General features: G+C 43.1%; 1 protein-coding gene across 1 annotated transcript in view; it reads right to left on the bottom strand.

Moving 5' to 3' along the window:
• Positions 1–27,016, bottom strand: part of LOC115644451 (putative DBH-like monooxygenase protein 2) — a 33,116-nt gene extending 6,100 nt beyond the window's left edge. Inside the window, exons 1-9 of the mRNA XM_030548800.1 lie at positions 26,729–27,016; positions 19,791–19,937; positions 17,334–17,495; positions 11,937–12,020; positions 10,506–10,676; positions 8,745–8,847; positions 7,522–7,688; positions 6,650–6,741; positions 2,385–2,481 (exon numbers count right to left, since the gene is read on the bottom strand). Coding sequence (XP_030404660.1) covers positions 2,385–2,481; positions 6,650–6,741; positions 7,522–7,688; positions 8,745–8,847; positions 10,506–10,676; positions 11,937–12,020; positions 17,334–17,495; positions 19,791–19,937; positions 26,729–27,016 — 1,311 coding nt within the window. The remainder of the gene's footprint in view (positions 1–2,384; positions 2,482–6,649; positions 6,742–7,521; positions 7,689–8,744; positions 8,848–10,505; positions 10,677–11,936; positions 12,021–17,333; positions 17,496–19,790; positions 19,938–26,728) is intronic.
• Positions 27,017–27,378: the final 362 nt, after the last annotated feature.

The following is a 27,378-nucleotide window of genomic DNA, read 5'->3' as shown; positions in this document are numbered from 1 at the left end:
GCACAAAACAGGTCAAATAGTCAGAGCTGTAGGAGCAGGGGCCACTGCCAAAAGTGTGGCTGGAGAAAGCACAGAGGAACCTGGAAACTATGTGAGGGTATGTCTTTACTACAGGATTATTCCGATTTTACATAAACCGGTTTTGTAAAACAGATTGTATAAAGTCGAGTGCACGCGGCCACACAAAGCACAATAATTCGGCGGTGTGCGTCCATATACTGAGGCTAGCGTCGATTTCTGGAGTGTTGCACTGTAGGTAGCTATCCTGTAGCTATCCCATAGTTCCCGCAGTTTCCCCCACCCATTGGAATTCTGGGGTGAGATCCCAATGCATGATGGTGCAAAAACAGTGTTGCGGGTGATTCTGGGTAAATGTCATCACTCATTCCTTCCTCTGAGAAAGCAACGGCAGACAATCACTTCACGCCCTTTTCCCCTGGATTGCCCTGGCAGACGCCATAGCATGGCAACCATGGAGCCTGTTTTGCCTTTTGTCACTGTCACCATATGTGTACTGGATGCCGCTGACAGAGGCGGTACTGCAGTGCTACACAGCAGCATTCATTTGCCTTTGTAAGGTAGCAGAGACAGTTACCAGATGTTCTGTACTGTTTGCTGTGCTGTTGTAAATTGGTGATGAGATGACTGTTATCAGTCGTTCTGTACCATCTGCTGCTGTCATGGGTGCTCCTGGTTGGCCTCGCTGAGGTTGGCTGGGGGCGCAAAGACAAAAATGGGAATGACTCCCTGGGTCATTCCCTCCTTTATATTTTATCTAAAAATAGAGTCAGTCCTGCCTAGAATATGGGGCAAGTGTACTAGAGAGCCAGTGTATCAGAGAACCAGAGAGCACAGCTGCTCCATGTCAGATCCTGCAGAAATGATGAGCTGCACGTCATTCACGGGGGGGTTCCCCTGCAACAACCCCACCCGTTGCTTCTCTTCTCCCCAACCCTCCTAGGCTACTGTGGCAGTGTCCCCCCATTTGTGTGATGAAGTAATAAAGAATGCAGGAATAAGAAACACTGAGTTTTTAGTGAGATAAAATGAGGGAGAGGCAGCCTCCAGCTGCTTTGATAGTCCAGGCAGGACATTAAAAGGTGGGGGGGGGGAGAGGAGCCCAGCATCCCACTGCTATGATAGTCCAGGCAGTACAGAATATTTTCTTTAGACATGAAATGGGGGGGGGCTGATGGAGCTCAGCCCCCAGTTGCTATGATGAGGACGGTTACCAGCCGTTCTGTACCATCTGCCGGGAATAACCACGAGTCATTCCTATTTTTACCCAGGCACCCTCGGCTGACCTCACCTGAGGCCAGCCAGGAGCACTCATGGGATGATGATGAGGACGGCTATCAGTCCTTTTGTACTGTATCATCTGCCACTGGGGAGGGGAGGGAAGAGGATGCTGCTGTTCAGTGCCGCAGCACCCTGTCTACCAGCAGCATGAAGTAGACATAGGGTGACACTGAAAAAAGTCAAGAAATGATCTTTTTCCCTTTTCTTTCACGGAGGGGAAGGGGGGTAAATTGACGAGATATACCCTGAACCATTTCGGACAATGTGTTTGACCCTACAGGCATTGGGAGCTCAGCCAAGAATGCAAATACTTTTCGGAGACTGCGGGGACTGTGGGATAGCTGGAGTCCTCAGTCCCCCCTCCCTTCCTCCATGAGCATCCATTTGATTCTTTGGCTTTCCGTTACACTTGTCACACAGCATTGTGCTGTGGACGCTGTATCATAGCCCGGAGATTTTTTTCAAATGCTTTGGCATTTTGTCTTCTGTAACGGAGCTCTGATAGAACAGATTTGTCTCCCCATACAGCGATCAGATCCAGTATCTCCCGTACGGTCCATGCTGGAGCTCTTTTTGGATTTGGGACTGCATCTTCACCCGTGCTGATCAGAGCTCCACACTGGGCAAACAGGAAATGCAATTCAAAAGTTCGCGGTGCTTTTCCTGTCTACCTGGTCAGTGCATCCAAGTTCAGATCGCTTTACAGAGCGGTCACAATGGTGCACTGTGGGATACCGCCTGGAGGCCAATACCATCGATTTGCGGCCACACTAACCCTAATCCGACATGGCAATACCGATTTCAGCACTGCTCCTCTCGTCAGGGATGAGTACAGAAACCGGTTTAAAGAGCCCTTTATATTGATATTAAGGGCCTTGTTGTGTGGACAGGTGCAGGATTAAATCAGTTTAACGCTGCTAAATTCGGTTTAAACGTGTACTGTAGAGCAGGCCTGAGACAGCAATAGGCTCCAAACCAAACTGACGGAGAAAAATTGTGTCACTATGTAAGCCTGTTCTGCCTCCTCTGCATCCCAGTCCCCAGCCCACAACTATGTCCCAGTGGGAGATCACAGCAGAACATACCACTTTGATGGTGATGACCTCCTTCAAGTCCCGTGTTTCCTGCAGGGAGAAGTCATATTTATTGTCCTCACAGATGATCCTCACCTGCTCACCATTCCTGGCAGGGATGAATAGGAAAGGATATCAGAGGCATTTCCATACACTGCTCAGACTAGAGATGTGGATAGGAACTAGTTCATATAAAATAACGAGTCTCTTTTTTTCTCCTGAGGACTCAGTCCTTATGTGTCTCAAACCTCACACCTTCCTCCTTCAAACCCAAAGGCTGAACTTTATGCCCCAAAATGAAAAGCACAGAACTGATTCCCAGGCCAGAAAACAACTCCTGTGAGGCACCTGCAGCCCTGCGATACAAGAGGAATGCCATCTTAAAATCCCCAGAACTCTGGCTTCCATTTTAAATAAGCAAGAGTCACTCCACCTTTAGATGGAAGCCACAGTTCATGTAGTGCTCAATACAGAATTGGCAGTTAGAAACAAGACTAAAAATAGAACTGACAGTTTAGAATGTTAGGACACATCCAAAGAGAATGTTGGCAGTTGGCATGCATCCAAGAAAGATCTGACAAAAGATATTAGCTAAAGGGTCTAGAAAGTTCTGACAGAACGGTATAAAGGCCAGGGTGTCAGTGGGCAGGCAGCAGCAGCAATAGCTGAGCATCTGAGGAGAGAGAGAGCAGCAGAGGGAATCCTGTCACTGGAGCAGAGGAAGAAGAGACAGAGAGAGCGAGAGAGAGACAGCATGCAGGAGACACCATATATTATACCTATCTACACTATAGTATAGACACTATAACTATCTGGCAGACTTATATATATATATATATATATATATATATATATATATATATATATATATATATATATATATATATATATATATATATATATATATATATAATGTGTGTGGGGGGGAGTTAATAAAGATATGTGTTAGTTGTAAATGAATTTAAATATGTAAGACTTAAATAATATTTAAGAGCTCCTGTCAGCCACTCGTGGAAGATTGGCGTTATGAAGCGGGGTGCAGCCACTTAGCATCGCTTTAAACTGTAAGGCAATATAGTTTGGAGTGCTCTTTAATCTGTCATAAAAGATTTGTGGTTTAGATTACTATTTTGTCAGGGATTATTGGTTGCATCAATAAAAGGTGCCTTGTTTTGGAAAAAGAATACTCCTTGTGTCAATCATTTATTGGAAGGTTGTATCAATGTCCTCCAGGTATTTCCTGAGCCACCCTGGTGACCGATACCCAATGAGAACTGATTGGTATGGTTATTTACAACTAACACATACCTTTATTAAACCCCTCCCCCATGCAGTATATAGCAGGTCGGCCATTCTTGGGGTATCTTGAAATCTGTTTTGGGGGTAACACCAGGACACACCACACTGCTCAGGCAGAGGGGAGACAGCATTGCATCATGGAAGATGTAGTCCAGCCACAGAGACCAACTCTTAGGAAAGAATGGGGTCATCAGGCACCTCAACTACAGCTCCCATGTGGCAATATGCCATATTAGGGAAATACAATTTAATATTGAATTCACTTGAAAAGAAATTTTTGGCTCAGTTCAACTGAAATATTTAGATTCATGTTGAACACACTTAAAGCATTTAGTTTAGTTTTCCCGTTGAAAAAACAACAAATTTTCCATGGAAAATTCCTGACTAACTCTACTGTTCCTGTAAGACTTTCAGTCCAGAAGGGGTGAAGCCCCCCAGGACTAAAACATCCCTATATTCACAGGTCTGTCTCATGACCTCTGAGCCCAGCTTGCAGGTCAGCTACAGTCCCAATGCAGGACAAATGTCAATCTCTGGTAGTCCATTTGGATACAATTTGAACATGCCTTCTAACAAAAACTCTGAATCTTTACTGAATTCATCTGTCACTAGTTACAACCCTCTCTCTCCCCTTGGGTGAAATTCAGCTGGGGCAGATACCAATACAAGGCCTATGCACCACTTAAACACTCAAAACAGGGCTTAAACTGTACTTCTGTGGTGCATAGATCATAGAATATCAGGGTTGGAAGGGACCTCCGGAGGTCATCTACTCCAACCCCCTGCTCAAAGCAGGACCAGTTCCCAATTAAATCATCCCAGCCAGGGCTTTGTCAAGCCTGACCCTAAAAAAATCTAAGGAAGGAGATTCCACCACCTCCCTAGGTAACCCATTCCAGTGCTTCATCACCCTCATAATGAAAAAGTTTTTCCTAATATCCAGCCTAAACCTCCCCCACTGCAACTTGAGACCATTGCTTCTTGTTCTGTCATCTGCTACCACTGAGAACAGTCTAGAGCCATCCTCTTTGGAACCCCCCTTTCAGGTAGTTGAAAGCAGCTATCAGATCCCCCCTCATTCTTCTCTTTTGCAAACAAAACAGTCCCAGTTCCCTCAGTCTCTCCTCATAAGTCATGTGCTCCAATCTCCTAATCATTTTTGTTGCCCTCTGCTGGACCCTTTCCAATTTTTCCACATCCTTCTTGTAGTGTGGGACCCAAAACTGGACACAGTACTCCAGATGAGGCCTCACCAATGTTGAATAGAGGGGAATGATCACGTCCTTTGATCTGACGGCAATGACCCTACTTATACAGCAAAAATGCCATAGCCTTCTTGACAACAAGGGCACACTGTTGACTCATATCCAGCTTCTCATCCACTGTAACCCCTAGGTCCTTTTCTGCAGAACTGCTTCCTAGCCATTTGGTCCCTAGTCTGTAACAGTGAATTCTTCTGTCCTAAGTGCAGGGCTCTGCACTTGTCTTCGTTGAACCTCCTCAGGTTTCTTTTGGCCCAATCCTCTAATTTGTCTAGGTCCCTCTGTATCCTATCCCTGCCCTCCAGCGTATCTACCATTCCTTCCATCTGCAAACTTGCTGAGAGTGCAGTCTACACCATCCTCCAGATCATTAATGAAGATATTGAACAAAACCAGCCCCAGGACCAATCCTTGGGGCACTCCGCTTGAAACCGGCTGCCAATTAGACATGGAGCTATTGATCACTACCCGTTGAGACTGACGATCTAGCCAGCTTTCTATCCACCTTATAGTCCATTCATCCAACCCATATTTCTTTAACTTGCTGGCAAGAATACTGTGGGAGACCATATCAAAACCTTTGCTAAAGTCAAGAAATAACACATCCACTGCTTTCCTCTCATCCACAGACCTAGTTATCTCCTCATAGAAGGCAGTTAGGTTAGTCAGGCATGACTTGCCCTTGGTGAATCCATGCTGACTGTTCCTGATCAATTTCCTCTTCTCTAAGTGCTTCAGAATTGATTCCTTGAGGACCTGCTCCATGATTTTTCCAGGGACTGAGGTGCAGCTGACTGGCCTGTAGTTCCTCAGATCCTCCTCCTTCTCTTTTTTAAAGACCTTTGCATACAAGGAATCTCACTCTTTTCAAATTAAGGATCTTAGTGAAATGTCAAGCTAGCCTCAAGAGCCAGGAAGGCCTTTGCTTGATAATTTCTCCCCATGGGTCCTTTAGATGCTTGGTTTCTTTCACATTACTCTGGGTTGTTATGCTAGGTTCTGAGTAAAACACTTTGGACCGGAAATAGGTTTGTGCTTTAGATTTTGGAGCTGATCTGAAGCAGAACATCCCCAGGCGCTAAGCAGGTTTGGATCTGGATTTTTGGTTCAAGGTCCAGCTCTATTTTTTGATATCACTACAACAGAATGACTGATGTTTACCCACTCCTGTTATGGAGGTTGCCATGACTTTAATGCTTCATGCTCAGTTCAGAGTCTCAGGCATTAGCCTACATTGGTAGGCTGCTGATGGTGTGGCCCTGCGTTTCCCCAGTATGATTTCTGAGGATGTACCCCTAGAGGGATTCAGCAGGTATTCCTCTCTCTGGCCAACCAGTGGTGCAGGACCATACCACATAGCTCCTTCCCTTGGGCTGACTAGCTAAGGAGAATACAGGCACTTCATTTTCAGAAAAGAGAGTGAAGGTGCCTTATACCCTCCCCTGTCCTAGGGTACCTGTGCAAGGGTCCAGTTCAAATTCTCCCTCAGTATCTTGCTGTCCGTTGAATTGAGTCTGGTCCCTGAGGACTCAGTTCTCTGCATTGCAATTTAGAAAACGTTGCACTCCCAGCCATAGTCTCTCACCATGACAGGTACATGGGGTCTAGTCCAAGAAGGTTATTCCCTCCATTATACGTCAGAAAGGTTCCCCTGTCCCCTTGGTTAGATTGAACCCCAGGCATGACCAGATGAAGTGGGAATTAACTTTTTCTTACCGGTACTGAACAACTTTCAGTCCTCTCCCAGCCAGATGAGTGTGCAGCAAGAAGCCAAACACGTTCAGATCTGGCACAGGTGTCCCATTCATCTGCAGATCAAAGGAAAGAGGGTTAGAGAATGGTTGTATTGTCCTGCCAGTGCAGCCCAGGGCTGGCTATTGGGGTCTATGTTGTCCATAGGTTTCAGTTCTCTTCTGTAAATGTCAGGGCTAATCTTACCTCTCATTTTTAAAAAAGAAGCTTCTAGCCCATTTCCTTGCAGAGGTCACCTTGGGTTGACAGCTTGTCTTCCTGAAAACTGTAGGTTATTTGCAGTCCCTGATGTGGCCACCTTGAATTAGTTGCTTGAGTCTGGGATACCTTTAACTGGATATCTCTTCATTATTTATTTATTTATTTATTTAGAGCGGGGGTTGGGGGAGACTACACATGAATTTTCAGCTCTGTGTGTTTCACTGATGACCTGACGGCTGCCACCAGCTCTCTCTGGACTACCAGCTGGTGGCTGGCAAAGAGCTGATCACTGCTGATGAACACCCAGGGTTGGGCACTCTAAACAGCTGTGGCACAAACTCTCTCTGGGATCCTGGAGAAGTCATTACATCTATCTTTCACCTTCTCTTCTATGGGGATAATATTGACTTGTGTATTGGACCTGAAATCTTCGATTAATGCACCACTTTTTCCTTTTCTGCAGCATCACCTGCTGCTCCATTCCTACTGCTTTTTCTGAATAATCATGCTGAGCCATATGGTAGTTTTTTAAAATGGAGACTAGGGTGACACCTGCACTTAATTAATTTCAGGTATGACCTGAACAGGATGTGAACCTAGGGAGAAAGGGGAGTTATTGGCTTCCAAGAACTTACCTCATTGAACTGACTGCTTTTACATAGTCCATAGGATTTGTAGGTATCTGCTCCAGGGGGAATGAAATGGACAGGGAAGGTGAACACCCCTGTTTGTAGCACCCCCATGTCATATGGCCGCAGGTCCGGGGTGTAGTAGAGTCGTATCCCTGAGTTGTCAATTAATCCTATAAAAACACATTGACTTTCTCAATAACTTTTCCAGTAGACCCTCTTGCTCAAATGTCTTGTGCTCTCCCAACTTGTCATGCCCCCTGAGAGCCTCCTGGCTGAGCCCGTCTCTCCCATCATTCACACTGTCTGTCCTCAGCCCTCCCATATTTCTCTAAGCATCTTCATATTCCTCATATACCCCCAGCCTTGTCCTAGCCACACATCCCTTAACTCCCTTATACAGCTCTATGCTTTCTGCACCACAACTCTACTCTGGTATTGCCCTTCTCTCACCAGCACTCCAATACTTCCAGATCATCTATGTAGCCCCTGATCTCCCTGACCTGGTAATACTGCCCCAGCACCTCCATATGAGGAAGCACAGATTAGTGGTTAAAACATGGGGCTGTGAGTCAGCAAATGGGGCTATGAGTCTGTTCCCAGCTCTGGTGCTGAACTGCAGTGTTGTGGTCTCAAGCAGGTCACTTAAAATCTGTGTTTCAGTTTCCCCTTCTGTATAATGGGGATAATAATTAATGCTGATTTACCTTTGATGGTTGTTGTGAGGCCTAAGTCACTCATATTTATAAAGCATTTTTGAGTGAAATGGACAGCACTATACACATGCAAAATAGTGTTGTTATGATCCTCTCACATACCCCTGGCTCCTTCCTGGTCCTCTGATACTCCCCTAGCTCCCCGTCCTCATATTTCCCTGGGTCTCCTCCTAACTCCCCCAAGTATTCTTCCCCTTGATACAGACCACTAGAGAATGATGCACTCAGGTCTTTTGGATCCCAATTCCACAAGGAACTTAAAAACATGCCTAGCTTTAAGCATGTGAGACTCCTCATTTGCTTACAGTTAGGCCCATGCTTAATGCCTTTGTGACTTGGGGACCTTAACAGGTTCCTCTTGCTGTCATGGAACTTGTGCTAATTAAGACCAGAGGTCATTTCATTTGGAAGCTGGTTTCTAGTGTGTATGTAAGAGAAAAAAACATGAGAGTGACAATTATGAGCCCGTTTTCATGGCCGTTTCTTGCCAGATACCCATCCATCTTTACCCACCTGGTATCAAGTCAAAATTGCTGTAGTGGATTTCCAGCCGGATGTATTGAGGATCCATAGGTGTGCCTATGGAGATTGCAGCTTCATTTGGGAACTGGTAGGACTGAAAGGAGGAGAAAGAAGAAGAACATTTACAATTCAGGAATCATTTCTCATCTCTTCTCAGCTGTTTCCTTCCCTGCAAAGAACTGGAAATTTGCAGAGGTCCTGATATTCATGTGTCAATAATTACTGGTATGTACTAGAACTGGATGGGAATGGGAATTCCTATTCTGTGTGAAAAGACTGAAATTCTTAAGTCTCCCATGAAATGAAAATTCAGGAAGAAAAAGATTGGGACTCTTGAAATATTTTGTTTTTACTTTATCATTTCAATTCATTTAAAGGACTACATAGATGCTCATTTTATACTATCTAAAATATTAAGTAACATATCTACATATTAAGTTATATAATAATAAAATTAATATTTAATATAAAAATGTAAATGAAATATATCAAAACATTTCAACTACAGATGGCCAAAATTTTTCAACAGAAATGCAGTTTCATTGAAAAAAATATTTCACAGGAATGTATGGATTTTAACAAAACATTTGATGGGAAAAAATTGAAAGATTTCATCTTGACAATGAAACAGTTTGATTACATTTGTTTCAAATTTATATTAAATATTAGTTTAAATATTATTTTATGTCTATCCATAATACATTTAATATTATGTCCGTGTATTACATATTGAGTTTATAATATAATATAATATAATATAATATAATATAATATAATATAATATAATCAAAATACTGCACATCAAAAGGATAAAATTGAAATAAAACATTCTGATGGTCCTGAGATGACAATTTTTAGATTTTTACTTTTCTGGGAAATTTTGAAATTTATTTGGAACATTTTTGCTTTCCAAAGGTTGGAATTTCCCACAGAATAGAAATTCCAACTCCCAACCACTTCTACTTTTATCATTGTCAAAACAAAATATTTTGACATTTTCCTGTAAAAAAATTAAACAAAATTGACAAATTCCAGCATATGATTAAAAAAAAACCCCTAGTTTTCAACAAAAAACTGTTCCATTGAAAACTTTCAACCAAATCTACTATGTACAAATGGCATCTTGAGTGTGGCTTTTCCATGTGTCCTAGATCTGCTGATTTGCCAATTAAAATGTTTTTACTTATATTCTGTGATCTACCTAACCACTATCCTACCTTCCAACCATAGAAATACAGATGTTTCATGAAAGGCAAAGTGATTGTCACAGGGTGGATGCTGAGAACATTTTTGCAGCACCAGCCACTAGGAATCACTCACCCAGAGCTGCATCTAGTGTTGACTTTCCCACATGAGTCAACCAGATTTTACTTTTTATTTTATGATATTGAAAAGGAAAGAACATCAGAGAGGATTACATAGAAGCCAATCAAATAATAGCTTTTTAATGTGGCATATAATTAACCTGTGGAATTGCATGACTCAGGATATTATTACTTAGTGTCCATAAAGGATTTGCCATATGTATGAACAAGAATAACACACAGAGTGACAGCAGCTAGTATAAAAATTATCAGGGCCATCAGTCCTCATACTTCAATGGTTAAACTGAGCACTTTCTGGGAAGGGTCAGGAAGAAATTCCCCAGTGAGCTAGTACTGAAGAATTAGGTTCATTACAGGACTAGTCTGGTGAAAGGGTATCTTCAGTCTTAACAAGAGGTAGGTCATGTGATGAATCATGTATACTCACCCCTCCTCCAACAGCCCAGCCCACAACCACCTGGGAGCACAGGGCAAAATCTGGATTGGCCCCATAACAATCGCTGATGCCTGTGGGTAACACACTGCCATTGCCACAGGCATAGACCAGAATGTGATGAACCATCGATCTGTTCTGGTGGGTTGTTATTATGGGCTCAAACTGTAACCAAGAGAAAGATTTGAGGAAAGTTATCCTGGACTCTGAAAACCTGTCTCCAGGTTACTAAAAGGAGTAGTCAATAGAGATCTGGACAGAGGAACATAGATCTGGTCTCCAAAAAGGGAAAGCAGCTTGTGTCTTGGGCACGTTCACCCTTCTCCGTAGTATACTATTGTACTGTCTGAGTACACTGATGTGGGGTGGATATCTTCTCCTGAAGCATCTGGCCATTGTGAGAGACAAGACTAGATGGGCCATTGACCTGGTATACCTGGAGGTGGTGGGGTGGGTGGTTCACCCTAGAGAGATCGTTACTTTATTCTGAAACTCCACACCAAATGGATAATTGAAGATATTGAAACCCTGTTGTCTGTACCCTTCTTCTTCCCGCATCTGATGTTCAGTCAAGCAGCTTGATGAACGTGAGGAATTTAAGCAGATTTCCTTGAGCCAGACATGATTTACTGGCAAAAGCCCAGTCATGCAAGGTGCTGAGTGCCTTTAACTCCCACTTACTTCCACCTCTTTGCTGGCTTTTAACACTTTGCATGATCAGGGCCATAGATTGTTGTGTAACTATATCAGAGCTGTGAAAAAGTATTCACATTTTCTGGTTTGTGGAGTTGCATAGGCAGATTTTCACCTTTTAATATCACACTATTTCTTCCCCTCTGAAATTTTCTTTTATATGATTTCAGTGTTTATTTTTATATTAGAAAAAATGCAAAAATATGAATATTTTCATGCCCTTAATTGGAAACTCATCTTCACTTGAAAAATGAGCTGGGCTTGGAAATGGGATGTGGTGTTTGGTTTTTTAAAATCATGTGTATTGAACCTTAATGAAATTTGCAAAAAAGCTTAGTTTTCTATTTTAAACAAATATCTCTAGCAATTTCCAAGGGCAAGAGCAAAAGTCTTTGCACCTTTTATAAACTTAGAATATCCTGGAGTCCTGAGCACTGTCCACTAACAAAGAAACACAGATCAATAAATGAATCAAGTTCATCCATGGAGTCAGCCCATTGAAGTTGGTAGGATTTATACCAGGAATTGATTTGATCTACTACATACAAAGACTCTCAGAGTTATACAAGATACTCCCAAGGACACAGACAGAAAGACAGGGTGCTTCAAGGGAGATAGATGTAGAGACCAGATGTTCCTACTCAAGGACACTGAAAGGCAGACAGGATACTCTCAATTAACATAGACTAACAGGATACTCTAAAAGACAGACAGGCAGACTTGTCAGGTTACCTTGTAGATGTGGTGCTTTTGCTTAAGGATGGGCAGTGGGATAAAGGTGCAGGCATATGTGGTTTCATCAACTGGGATGGGGAACTGAAAAAAAAAAAAAGGCAAAGAAAACTAACCTTGCCAGGGCACGAGCAGTGGCCCAGGCAGGATGGAAGTGTGAATGAAGAGGCAAAATGGACGAAGAAAATGGAGAATCAGATTGATAGCTGGTCCATGTCCCCACATTCTGTAGCTCTGTCCCATTTCATCAGCAGACTGGCAAGAAATACATTTGTTTTTTGGCAGCAATAAGTGGGCTGGTATCAAAGAAATAGTGAAGACTTTAACAATTTTTTCCAGTGAAAGAATGAAACAATTGCCAGTGAATTTTCAACAAATCCTTTTCCTTCCACATTTCCCCCTTCCCCCACCACTCCACATATAATTTGGAATGACATTTTCCATACCAAAACTTGATCTAAGTGTGGGAACGCTCCATCATGCTCTGTCTCAGTCATATTTTACCAATTGCCTGAGGTCACAAACCCAGAACAGAGAGGAATGCGTATCATCCTGTCCTCTATAACCAATCCCACTCTCTCTAGTATATCAGTAGCAGTGTTGTTTCTCAAAGACAGTCATGCTTACCCGGTGTGCAGCAGTGGACATGTCATATGTGGTTTCTCCACTGGTCCACCTGTCCATGATCAGTGCACCCTCCCCTGTCACAGCTCCCAAGGGCTCTTTCTGCATGCTACAGACATGGCACAGATTAAGATCTGCTACAAGCTTCATCAGCTGAAGGAAGCCCTCCCCTTCCACGTGGAAGCAGGTAAGTAAAGCTAGTTGAAACTTGACATATCCGTTCCAGGGGAAATTATGACATTTTAAAAAGTTTTAATTATGAATCAGAACAAAAACTTGACATTTTGAAATTTCCATGGAAAGGAAATTCTGAAAATTTTCATTTAGAAAAAAATCAAGGTATTTCCATTTAATTTTCTCTAAATGAAATGGAGCAGCAGGCTGCTTCAACTCCAGGGGATTCCCTGGACTGCCCCTTACTCCAGAGAAGACCTCAGGCTGCCCCCAACTCTTGGGGAATCTTTGGATTGCCCCCAACTCTGTTTTGCTACCTCACAGTGCTTTGGCTTTCTTGGCCATGATGACACTGGAGCTGAGGGTTTCCTTGCCGCACTGCTGCTCAGCCTTCTGGCCAGTGGCTACATTTGCTGCTCCTCAAACACAGTGCATAATGTTGGATATGCTCCCCTCCCCATAGCCAAGGTGCTACCCCACATTTCTGAAGTTTTAAAAACCTAAGATCAGTGCCCAATCGAAGACTAAACCTGCTCCTACAGAGCTGAGTATTTGTGCAGGTGACACCATTAGAGTTTCGAGGAAAACACTGCTACATTGTACCCTGGTGCCAGCTGGTTAGCAGCGGGTGCTGTATCGTGTGATATTGCTGCTTGCATTGGCAGATGCTATCTAGGTGGAGCTTTAAAGAGGTGACTGCTCCCTTTCCTTCCCCACACTTTGCTCCAATAGTGGTAGCCTCTACTTTTCCCCACCAGGTGCCAAGCCTCCTTATTTTGCCAAATAATGTCAGTGGTGTAGCACAGTGAGTTGGTCCTTTTTGTCTACTTCTTCCACCTGCTCTAGAGCACCTCACAGACAGACCCTCACACTCCTCCCTTACCTTCTGCCTGATGTGCACTGAGCTAGCCTGATCAGAGTCACTATCTGTCACTTTGTAAACCATGCCAGGATGATTAATCAGCAGAGGAACTACTCTGAATCCCCCTGCTCCTCCATCACTGGTAAGGGCCAGGTAAGAGCCTGCACTATATCCTCGGTATTCAGCACCTTTGGCATCCCTGCCTGATGTCCTTTTCCTCTAGATCTCTATGTTCAAAAATATGTGGGTGTTTACTTGAAGTAAGTCAGTGTGATCAGCTTCTACTTGTCGAATTTGTGGGTTTAAGACAGGGGATGCTATGTTTGTGGTGATGTCTATTTAATGTGACCCTAGCTCTTTGTGTGGATGCTAAATGTGTTCCATCCTTCACCAGTGCTCCCATGATCCCTTGTTCCTTGCATAGTGCTTCTGTGTCACCAGTAATGGCAGTTTAGTAATGAATGTGAGACATTGCTTTTGTTAGTACAGGAGGGAACACACAGTGTGTGCTGTGTTTTCCAGAGCTTTAGCAGAGCCATGATATAGGGGCTATTCTTGAGTTCCCAGCACAGCTCTTCTCCATGAGGAACATGCAGTTTCCAATAACAGGCGACAGTAAACTGGGAGCAGTAAATACACTTGTTATATTTTGACTGTGTGCTTGCATGAGACATTATAGTTGTTACAGGCAGGGCAGGTAATCCTATCTATTCAAGTTGCCTGACATTTCCCATTGTAAAGCTCATTTTCTGTTGCTGATAACTTCGTGAAACTTTAACTGTTTGGGCTGAAATTTCCCATGCTGGATGTCTGACTCAGGCTGAATATATATTTTTTAAAAAATCACCCAAAAGAGTTCCAACATTTCTGAGAAAGAAGCTTGGGAAAATACATTGTTTTGCTCATATTTTGAAAAAAAAAAGGTTTCTTAGACCTTTTCTTTGAGAAGCCCTAGATCCTACATGCTTTGGAGAAGAGACTTGAAATTTGGCATAGGTTAGCCCTTGTGTCAAGAATGTGGCCTTTTGCCACCCCGCCCCCCACCATGAAAATCTTCCCAAATGTGGCCAAGTTATGTAAGCCTTTGACAAATTGCAGTTTTGCACATGCTCAATAGAGACTGATTTTGGAAGCTAAAATCTCCAAGTGTCCATCCTTACTGAACATGCTCCATCCCCTCACAGCTCCTTGTGCTGACCGTTTCCACAGAGTATGTTCCCACCAGCCCAGGGCTACAGGGGCAAAGCTGGCTTTCACCGTAAAAGCTGTTCCCAGCAGGAGTGATGCCACATAGTGAAACTGAGAACTGGAAGCCTGTGTTCTCAGTGACCATTCTGCTGGTGGGACTGGGTGCTCAAGGAAACGGGACTGGAAGCCAGTGGGGAGGTGGGCAAAGGGAATCTGGGACTGGTTGAGTGGGAAGGCTGGAACTGGGAGCCTGTATAGGGGGACTGGGAGATGATGAAAGAAATAGGGGGAAGGGAGTTGGCTAGGAACCAGCTGGCTGGTACAGACTCTGAGATTTGACAAAGAGCTGGAGAGACTGGGGCTGGCCAGAAAAGGACAATGGCACTAGGAACCAGTAACATAGATGGAATGGAGGAAGACAGAGAGGTCTGACAATGAGCTGGGGTGCATTGGGATTGGCAGAGACAGATCAGATGAGCAGCTGTGAGAGGTGAATTGGGCCTGAATGGGCAAGAAGCCTGGGATTGGATGTGGAAGGGAGAGAGACTGGGAGCTGGAGACTGGGACTCAGAAAATTAGCCTGTGCTGGGGAGACTTGGACTTTCTTGGAAGGAGATTGAGACTGGAATGAGAAGTCTGAGGAGTAGAGACTGAGTAGGCACACAAAATGGGACTCAGCCAAGGAGCTAGGGGTAGGAAAGAGACAGTACTGGAATGGGGGAGATATCAAGCTTTTGAAATACAGGCAGAAGATGCTGTGCCCACTGCAGCACACTCCCCTACAGAGCCTTAAGTGGAACCAGTATTCCTGAGTCTCACTATTCCTCTACTATAATTAAATATCTGTGAAACCCACTGGCAAAGTATCCCATCCCCATCTTGTGCTCAGAGGACGACAATCTACTGCTGTTGTCAGTTACTTTGTTAACTCCTGTGGAAGAGGTCAGGTCAGGTCAGGTTGCCACATGTTGGAGTTTCTATTTTTTCAGTTTGCTTTATTAAGAACATAGGCAATCACACACACACACATATGCAAAGAAGATTAAAGTCAACATTGTAAAGTCAAACAACCATATGTTAGGAAGTGCCAGAATTAAGGATACCTGTGAAACCTTAATTCAGCTCCCTTGTGAATAGGCTTTATGATGCAGTCTTTACTTCCACAGTCACATGGTACTTTATTCCACAGGACCCCTGCCTCATTCAGTACACAAGATAGACCTGCCCTGGGGATTAATCAGGGTTGTGTATTAAAGGTGGCTGTTGTGTTTAGGATCGCTGCCTTATTTGTTGCAGAAGCTAGAAGGTGTGTAGTAAAAGAGACAGAAGAGAAAGGATGGCCTCATGGTTAAGGGAGGTGAAGAACTGGATGCCCTGGACTCAAGAATTGGCTTCTATTCCTACCTCTGCCGTAGAGTTCCAGTGTGGTGCTGGGCAGGTCACTTAAACCAAACTTTTCACAGATGGCCTCTAACTGTTTCTCATTTTATAGGTACCCAGTTTGAGACCCTGGGGTCTGATTTGAAGAAGTGCTTAGTGCTCACAGCTGCAACTGAAGTCAATGGGAGCTGTGCTTGAACATATAAAGTGCTATATAATGCTACATAGTAGGAAAAAAATCAGATCCTAATCATCTAAAATTGCACACCCAAATTTAGTGAATACTGTTAACCTTAATCTCTCTGTCTCTCAGTTCCTCATCTGTGAAAAGGAGATAATATTATCCCTTAACCTTATAGGGGTGCTGAAAAGATAAATTAGTTCATGTTTGTGAAGCACTCCAGTACTATAGTGATGAGAACCATAGGAAAGCCCACAAGGAAATCAATAATTTTATATTCAGAGCCGGCTTTTAAAAGTGTGCAGTAAATATAGCCTGAGGCCACTCATTGAGTGATGAGAAAACAAAATATTGAATAGCTGCTCATTCAATGAGCACCCTCTGTCCAGTGCACTGAATGCAGCAGAGTCCTGTGAAAAACTAATTGTATGTGATCATGGAATTAAAGATTGTGTCATAATGCACACAAGGGGACTAACTAAGGTACTACAGAACCTTAATTCTGGCATTTCCTAACTTTTCAATGTTTGTCCTTGCAACTTTAATAATGTTCCTTTAACATAGTTTTTGTGTGTAACGTTTATACACGATAGAACAGCCAAACAGCACAATAGCACAACAGTGTGTATTATTTTTCAAATAGAAGTCAAGTCAAGGGAACATTCCTGAGAGCTGAATAATCACTTTTGTTTGTGTGTAATTTTCTTTTGGTAACAACAGAAATTTAAACTGGTCCCAGCCTATATAATTGGCCTGAAAAGGAAGAGGTAATATCCCCAAAATATTTTCCTAATATAGAACGCAGCCTAGCCCTTCCTCAAAACAAATCCATCCTCTTCCACTTTACTGCTGAATCTCTCTGCCCATTCACACATTCATCAAGATAGCCGGGTCCATCCATCCATCCATATTGTCCACCAACAAATAATGACAGGGAGTAGGGATTTTTATATCCAGAGAATAGGCAGTGCCATGGTCAGGTACTCACGTCATTTAGCTTCAGGTCATAGGTGAAGAATATTTTGGGGTCATTCAATTCAGTTGGGCTTATGACCCGCATTAGAAAAAGAGATTTGAGGAATCTTTGGCCTTTGGAGAACTGGACTGCGTCATCAGTGCCAAAAGCAGAAATCAGGCGTGCGGTGTCACCCTGTAAGGAAAGAAATTTACTGCAAAATCCTCCTCATGCCATCACAGCTTCCATATGCCTACATATACACTCTCATTCACAGACATACACATACACACTCACAGTACACATGCTGAAACATACTAAGCACGTTCCACACATCAAAATACCCCACACCTATTACACCCCTACAATGAGACATACATTAAAATGCACTAAACACATTACACACTAAAACACACCCCCCTCATATCACTGATATGCACACACACTACATGCCTCCCACACACAGTTCACTCCTACACAAGAAAACACAGCAAAAGTGCACGGTGCAACACCACAAAACACTTCTGTACACAGGCTCATGATTGTTTTCGGTAAGGCAAAGCTGATAGGAAAACCCTTCAAAAACATCTAAACACATTCCACAATCATATTACACTTTGCACCACAATATTCACATACACACATACAATGTTTAAGGACCTGGTGAGTGAAGAAAATAGGTTGGAGATCAAGACGAAAGGTGTGAGGATTTGGATGAGGCCCGAATTTTCAGACGTGGTCACCAGTGTTGGGTACTTGCATTTTTGTGTGTGCCACAAATTGAGACACCTTGTCTGATTTTCAGGTACTGAGATCTGTGACCATCAATGCCAACTGAGAAAGGGTTCACTCTTCTATAACAGCAATTCTTAACAGGCCTGACAAACGCACTACACCAAACATACTGCTTTTCATTTATCTATAAATAGTGTTTTGATGGTAATGAAAGCTGATATCAAGTTGGGCATTAATATCATTGTGAAATGTATGCACTGATGATATTTTAAAAGTTATGTACACATCTTAGAATTATGTTTTAAGGTGTGTAACTTGGCAGAATTGACAAACAGGTTTCTTCCAGGGGGAGATAAGATGTTTGTCTCTTTGTCAAATGTAGATTAAGCATTATAAGCCAATCTGCATGTGGCATAAGCAGGGGGATGGGAAGATACCTGAGACTAAGCCACAGGAGGTTGTTTTGTCTCTGGGCAGCAGAGCCAACACTAGTCTGCACAGAGACAGTGATGCCCGTGGAGACCTGGAAGGCAGCGCTTGTAGGGTCAGAGGCTGTTGGTTTCACAGAACTGAGCTACAGTAGACGCAGACAAGGCTGCCTCACTCTAAGAGCAGGTAGTGGTGAGATACCTCACAGCTCTGCGTACTCCTGGGGAGCATCACAAGATCCATGACAGCTAAAGTCTGACACTGAAGGCCAAATTTTCAGAATTGCTGCACATGTTAGTGCATGTGGGAAAATGTCTTTTTGTGTGCCTGTTCTGTGAGTGCACTTAGTGCAACTTCAAATGTAATGTTGGTAACTGAGCACTGATGACCAGCCATGTATCTAAGTGGTCATTTGTACATGCAGTTACATGCAGAATGGTGGCTCCCAATTTAGATCCACAAACATACACATTTGTGTAATTAGAGTTCTGGTAATCTGTCCATTAACGTACCAGTGACAAAGCAGATCTTTAGAAAATAGGGCTTCTAGGTACAGCAATAATAATACTAATTAAGAATAATAATATCACTAACTCATATTGTCATTTTTAGACTTTTTAATTGTAATTTTGCTATCAATCTGAAACCCTCGCACAGCATTACAGTTAAAAAGAGCCGGGATGAGACTTTCCAAAGCACCTTGCATTTTGCCTATGTGGTTCCCATTGAAACAATGGATTTAATGGGAACTGAGTTATACAAATGATAAGCACAACTGAAAGTCCCATCTTATGACTTTAACAGCTCATATCATACACTGCTCTCAAGTGATGGTTCTATATGTGCGATGTTCATTGACTCGTAAAATTTATCTTCTTTATTAAAGAGGCAGATCCATGACCTGTGAAAGAGGGATAGATAGAAAGAGGCAGACAGAAAAAGAGAAGTAGGAAAGGTTGAGGTGAAGGGTCAAGAGTGCAGAAAGAAACTTTAAAAGCTCTGCCTAAGTTCAGTTGCGTTTGCCAGAAGCCAGAGGTTGTATTCAAGCCTCAGAATGTTTTGAGGCTCTCATCTCCTCAGTCCTGAATACAGTCCACACAGAGGTCAATACTAAGAGGGAACCACTAATCCTATCAACACATTCTACATCATCATAAACAGTTGCTATACACTCCTATTTTTAGACTGTATACTTCCTGTTCCTCTACTGTTATAAGAGAAGTTCCCTGTTTAAGATCCCCGGTATACATTAGAGTACAAGGGGGGAGGCATGTTTATTTCACTTATATGTGGGTCCTTGTGCAGAAGGATTGTCTCCTCCATTACCGTGATATCCAGGTCATTTGGGTCACATGTCTGGAAATAGCGTTTGAACCTCATGGTGGTGAAGGTCTCATCCTCTGTTAGTGACAGCAGCTGGTAGTCCTGGCTCTTGTCCTCCTCGAGATTTTCTTCATCCACAGCATGCCAGTCCTGGATTGGACATAGAGAGAGACATCAAATCAAATGAGGAAACAACACAGAGAGAAGAGAAGTAACTTCTCTTCACATCTTGAGACAGCATCTCTCTAAATAGCGCTGATGGGAATTGAATAATTCTTAAAGTAACTATGACATTGAAAGGACCCTCTGCCTTCATTGCGAGTTTCCTACAAATCAGAGAAACACAATAGTCATATTTTGTCCATTCCCTCCCACTCTTCAATGTGACAGTAGCCCCTGGAGTCCCTGTGTACTGACACCTATATAGTGTCAGAATGAGTTTTGGTAATCCAGACTATAAGCGGTCAGAAAAATGTAGATAAAACTTTTTTTCACTGAAAAGTGTCATTTAGTCAAAACCAGCATGCTTCATGGAAACATGTAGGTTTCAATACAAATTTAATCAGGAAGGTTTCTCAGATCCAGGATACTGGGAGGAGAGGGAGCGCAGAATTTTTCTAACCACCAAGAGATAGCAGGGCCACCCAGATGATTCAAGGGGCCTGGGCAAAGCAAATTCAGGGCCCCCCTCCATAAAAAAATTGCAATACTATACAATACTATTGCAGAGCCCAGCGTAAATTGCCCCACTTGCTCCCCCACCCCCCGCCCACGGCCAGCCCTGGGAAAAATAAACCTTCTGCATCTTGGCATAAACCCAGTTTTGAGAAAACTTCTTTACAAGGTATCGCTGGTTCTTAGCATCAGCTAGTGCTAAAAGGCACTAAAGCTCATTAAAATGGTTGGACAAATATTTTTCTTCAACACTTTTTCTGGATCAAAAACTACGGGGTTTTAAACAGCAGAAAAAATCAATGACAATGTCTGCTTTCCTTCAAAATTTGTTGTGTTTTTTTTTAATTGAAAAGCTGAAATTAGTCTGCCAAAACCTGAAGATGGTTTGGGGTTTCAGAAGCGTGTGGCCAAATATTTGCTGCTTGCTGTGTTTGATTGTTTAAAGAAACAATAAAAAAATTCTACTAAAAAAATATCGAAAACATTTGAACCACCTCAGCTTGTGACCAAACACCTGAGCCCAGCCAGTCAGAGATTTTTCCAAGTTTCTGATACTCTGCGGGCTTCCTTGAGTCATATCTGTCTCCATAACTTTGGGTTCATTTAGGTTAGAACATAAGAACAGACCTACTGGGTCAAATCAAAGGTCCATTCAGCCTAATATCCTGTCTGTCGACAATGGCCAACGCCAAGTGTCCCAGAGGGAGCAAACCTAACAGGTAAAGATCAAGTGATCTCTCTCCTGCCACCCATCTCCACCCTCTGACAAACAGAGGCTAGGGACACCATTCCTTACCCATCCTGGCTAATGGACTTAACCTCTATGCATTTATCTGTTTCCTAGAGACTGGCTCCATGGGGTCCCTCACAAACTGGAGATGGTTACTGTGGGTTTGTCTTTAGTATAGCTTATGTACATATTCCATGAACTAAGCATTTGAGTTTGTTCCAGAATCTGGGATGAGTCTGTGTTGTGAAAACTGAAATGCTCAAAATAGCACATGCATGTGAACGGACACAGGATGCTAAAATTAAATTAAACTAGGGGTTCTCAAACTGGGGATCAGGACCCCTCAGGGGGTCACGAGGTTATTACCGGAGGTCGTGAGTGTCAGCCTCCACTTCAAACCCCGCTTTGCATTTATAATAGTGTTAAATATATAAAAAAGTGTTTTTAATTTATGAGAGGGGAGTTTGCACTCAGAGGTTTGCTGTGTGAAAGGGGTCACCAGTATAAAAGTTTGAGAACCATTGAATTAACCCTTCTGAAGCCTCAGGGAATGCAGAGGAGGGGGGTCTCCCTTGGTAGGGTTGGGAAGGATATTGCTCTTCTCATGTGATCCCTCCCTCAGTAGCTAATTTTTAATGAAGCTACCCTCCCCTGACGTGAATTTCCCTATGGCACTGAAATTATATATAGACTATATTTTGGCATTTGAGAAGTGAAAGGGATGGTAGCCCTAATGGAAAAGCTAACAGCTTGGCTCTTCTGCAAGCCTCAAACTGCTGAATGAGCTTTAGGGTAGGGAAGGCTGTGCTTCCCAAACAGCCTGGCCCTGCCCTCTACCTGACCCCCACCCACTTCCTGCCACCGACTGCCCGCTCCCCCCAGAATCCCTGACCCATCCTGTTCCTTGTCTCCTCACTGTCCCCCGGAGATCCCCACCCCCAAACACCACCCCAGGACCCCACCCCTGCTCCCTGTCCTCTGACTGCCCCGACCCCTAGCCAACCCCCACTGAGTCCTGACAGACCCCCGGAACACCCACAATCCAACCCCTCCATTCCCTGTCCCCTGACCGCCCCCCCCAACCTCTGCCCCCTCCCTGTGCCCTGACTGTCCCAGGGATGCGCTGCCCCTTATCCAATCTCCCTGGTCCCTTACTCCTGGCTTCCTCTTCACCTGGAGCCTCAGTGCATCCAGGAGCATCCCTGGACAGCTGCAGCATGACTCCGGCGGGATAAGGGGGCAGGACTGTGAGCTCAGCCTGGATCTTGCAGCCCCGTCCCCTTACCACAAGGCTCTGAGCGGGGAGGGGCTCAGGACCCACCAGAGCCAAGCTGCAGCTTTCCAGGGACTCTCCTGGATACGCTGAGGCTCCGGGAGAGGGGTGGAGATGGGGTCAGGTCAGGCTGGGGCCAGGGAGGGAGTCTCAGCCATTCTTGGGGGGGGCCCTGCGGAGCCCAGGGCCTGGGGCAAATTGCCCCACTTCCCCCCTCCCCCCGGGTGGCCCTGAGCTATAGAGTTTCTCTCTTACACACACTTTTTCTGACCACCCCTAATCCTGACCCATGTCAGCTGAAGAACTAAAGATCAGTCTCTTACTCGTGTGTGTCAAATGATCAATTTCAGAAGTAAACTAAACTGAATCTTTGACAAAAATGAAGCAAGTGATAAAGTCAATAGAGCAGATGATTAAAAGAGCTATACACCCAACACCTCCCATTGTAACACTTATGGGCAGATTTTCAAAAGAGATCAGCACCCAGCCTTTTAAAAATGGGCCCTGGGTATGAGTGATGAACCCTTCTGAGTATTCTGCCTAGCAGACTGCTTTATCAGTACAGTCACTATATGAAAACCAAACACGTTTAGAATATATACACACATACAAAGGGATTGAATGAGGTCATCAAAGGTGAGTGCTACCCTATGAGAACAGGAGAAGATGTCAGGTCAGATTTTTAAAGATATTTAGTTGCTTAAAGATACAGACAAGAGCATAGTGGGATTTTCAAAAGTGCCTAGGTGCCCAACTCACATTGATTTCAATGAGAATTAGGCTCCTAGTGCTTTCAAAAATCCTAATAGGTACTCATGTGAATCTCTAGGTGCCTAAATACCTTTAAAAATGTGGCCTGTCATGCCTATACTTCAAAATATAATAGCATTTTCTGTACTGCTGCAAGTCAAGGGTTTTGGCAAGTTGACTCAATACAGAAAATGCAAAATTGTATACCTTCAACTCTCCTTTTGGGAAATAGATGTTTAAGTGATTTCCCTCAAGGATTGCCTCAGGATCAGAGGGATGCAACAAAGCATGAAATCCTACATTTTGAGACCAGAAGTGAATAGGGCAGAATCACTGAGGATCTGATGATTTGGAGCAAAACCAAGGAATTGTATAATGTTCTGCAGCCTGCCACAGAAATGGAATTTAAAGTAAACAGGAACCAGGCCGGGCTGAATGAGATTAGTCATGTAGGACAAATATGTAGTGAGAAAAAAGTTCAGCTGACCCAAGGAAGATGGAGACAACTGTATAAATGAAACAACTCCAAAACAAGATTCACAGCATGTTATCACATCCAAGCAAATTCACCCCTAATTTCTAATCACTAAGGGTTCCACACAGAATACTTCTTGAGGACAGTACAGAATGGCACTGCAATAATAGACAAGAGATCCACCCCCACAATGTATGCTCCTGGGTTTTGTCTAGTTTCAGACTATTGTCCATGGATCAGTAGTGGTCTGCACAGCACTTGTCGGTGGTGCACAAACAGTTGGTGTTTTTCTCCTTATTTCCAGCTTCAAAATTGCATTAAATGAACTCTACACATGCATCAGCTACCTTCCTAATGCTACTTACCTGTGTAAGCAGTTGAAGAGTTATGTGATTATGAATGGGAAGGGAGGTGGCCCTCAATCGGAACTGAGAAAGGTGGTGCCATCAAGATATGCTCTGTGACTGAAATATAGTCCATACACTATGAAAGAGTTTGAGGAATTCCCCCCCACACCTTTGAAATGGACAAAAAACAAAATTTCCTATGACAGGAGGCCCCTATATCCCCCTATAATATCACCACCTCACTCCCATCAACCCATCCCATTTTTAATTAATAAGCAGAACACCTTACTTAACTATGTGCTCAGAATATTTTTCTGATACAAAGTACATTTTTTTCAATTAAGTGCATTTAATATAAGTTTCTTTGCCAAGTGGAGTCCCCTCTATTAATCATGACTGTGAAAGCATTTAAATGTGAGCACATGTCCCCAGGACAGGAGTTTATCATGGGATAAGAGGGAACATTTTTATAGGAGCCCCTTGTGAATATATTGGTAACACATCTCTGCTCCTTGCGATGACTATCCAAAACCTAGTATCACTTTCACTGAATTTCCTGATACCCAGCTGACATTCTTTTTTTCTGCTCAATTTCACCTCCATTGCCTCTAATTGTAGCTTCTCAGATCCCTCTAAACCACTCCTTTACCAAGCTGGGAATCACATTACAGAGGGGAGTTTGAAAATGCCTCCTTTGTTTTCTATTCTTTGAAATTTCCCTTTGTGTTACTTTATTTACTAAGCTAAAAATGCAAAGATGAATAGTCCCAAAATGAGTTACACAAAAGCCAATAAACAAAATAAGTATTAAAAACTAAAAGTAAAATCATTCACTATAGACATTTCTTAACCTTGAGACTTGGAAAAATATGTCTCACTCTTGAGAAAGACAGAGAAGAATGATTAAGAGAGAGAGGGAGAGAGAGCAATGTAAACATACACACACACTACATCTACACTAAACTACATTCCCCACCCCCTGAACTTACCTACTATTTGTACCACTGGTTCAGCTAATATGTGCTAAAATGGGGTGTAGATGTGTGTATTCATGTGTGTGTGTGCGTGCTTGCTTATATTCTTATAAACCTTTCTGGATCTCCCTAGGCTATTGGAACCTCTTTGCCCCTCACCTGTGGTTGCCCAGCCATCAGAGGTTCCATGCTAGCCAGAGTCTTGAAGTTACATCAGTTAATGATTTGGGATGCCTCATTGTTAGGAGGACATCACGAGACTCCTTAAAAAATTAAAGCATCCCTGAATCATTTTGAAAATTCTGGTCATTGTGACCAGAGCTTCACAACCAACCAATGAAAACATGTAAAACTCATTTAGTTTCAGGTTCAAACATGGAAATGAAACCAGCTGAGTAGAATAGATATATTTTGACCCTTCAAAGTTTCATCAATGTTCAGGGAGAAAAAAAAGCCTCTGGATAAATAGAACTATTCTGAGATTAAGCAATTTGGTTTTCTAAGGGGCTTGGTGATAACTAAATACATGGTAATTTTTTGCAAGTAACACCCAAGTCTTCACAGAACTCATTGGTTTGGTTAAACTCTCCTGTTCACCATACTGTACTGTGTTTGAACTGTGTTCTGTAATGGGCAAACTGGGGTGGCTTTGATTTTGCAAAACCTAATCAGTTGGGGTTTGGTTCTGCAAATTCAGAATGAGGAATGGTGTGGATACAGGTTACATTTTATCTGGCCTTTCAAGGATTGGGAGAAGTCAGAGTGGTAGGGATTTAGTGCTTCTCTAGTCTGGATGGAATAAAAGACATATCAAAACTCAAGGCAAGTGAAACCACAGGAAGTGAAACTGACAAAACAAATATCATCAGAATCACATAAAATAAACCAGAGGTTCTCAACCTTTCCAGACTACTGAATCCCTTGTAGGAGTGTGATTTATCTGGCATACCCGCAAGTTTCACCTCACTTAAAAACTACTTGCTTACAAAATCAGACCAAAAAAATACAAAAGTATCACAGCACATTATTACTGAAAAATTGCTTATGTTCTCATTTTTACCATATAATTGTAAAATAGATCAATTGGAATATAAATATTGTACTTACATTTCAAAGTATAGTATTAGATCAATATAAACAAGTCATTGTCTGTATGAAATTTTAGTTTGTGCTGACTTCGCTAGTGCTTTTTATGTAGCCTGTTGTAAAACTAAGCAAATATCTAGATGAGTTGATGCACCCCATGGAAGACCCCTGTGTACTGCCATGGGTACACATACCCCTGGCTGAGAATCAATGAAATAAACCATACATGATTTCCCCTATCTCTAGTCATAGGAGTCATTGAACTGGTAGATCAGGGACTTTCATTAGAGCACGGGCATGTTAGTAACAAGAAGCATGCAGTGTTTTCAGGTATGTATCTAGGTGAGGGCAGGTAGCAGGTGGGTCTGTATGAACATGTATAATGGTGAGGGATATAGGTGTGAACCTAGCTGCATGTTGACTGCATGCGTGTTGGTGCATCAACCATGTGTTAGCAGGACTATACTGCTTCTGGAAGCATCCACTGATCTGATAATAGATGGAACAACCCAAACTTATCTAAATCTTCCTGCTTGTGAACTCAGCCCTCATAGAATCCTGCCTTGAATGCAGTATGTGTAAAGCATGACTCTCTGCAAAGAGGGAAAGAGAGGAAATGTTTTCAACTTACAGAGAAATAGATGCTGCCATTGGGGAAAACGCCCCCGATCACAATGTCAGACCCAGACAACTCTCCATGACGGCTGAATCCAAATGCCACCCAGCCAATAGTGTTGACCCGGAGCTCAAAGGTCATAATTTCCTCTGCATCATGGTCCCAGCTCATGAAGACCAGGTTTGAGTGGTCCAGGAAAGCAGAGAAACGTAACGGAGGAGGTGAGGGCTGGCTGGAGCAGAGGTATGGGATGGACATGAGGAAGAGAAAGCTCTTGGTCCACAGGAGGCTCATTATCTTCATCAGGATCAGGATAGCCTCTCTGTCATGCTGATCCCCTGGGTTGGATGCTCTGAGGTAAGGGGTCCAACTTATATGGATGTCTAGCGAGGCAGGGCCTGATGCCAAAGAGGAAGGGCAGCAACTTGTTCTTCTACATCTGATTAAGTAGATGGCACAAAGTCAACACTTTACATAATACACCTTGGTGCCATGCCCAGGGGAGACAGGTATCAGGGACCCTATGTGCTAGTGTCACGAGATATTGAACAGCTCTTTGGACCTACCTGGATGCAGGAGGGGAATGAGAATTCCTATCCAAACTGGTATTCTGAGATCCAGCATGTTACCTCAGTTCACAAAGAGAAAGGATTTCTTTTAAGGAC

Source organism: Gopherus evgoodei, chromosome 1, assembly GCF_007399415.2.
Source record: "Gopherus evgoodei ecotype Sinaloan lineage chromosome 1, rGopEvg1_v1.p, whole genome shotgun sequence".
Classification (NCBI taxonomy): Eukaryota; Metazoa; Chordata; order Testudines; family Testudinidae; genus Gopherus; species Gopherus evgoodei.
This window is presented reverse-complemented; position numbering and strand designations above follow the sequence as displayed.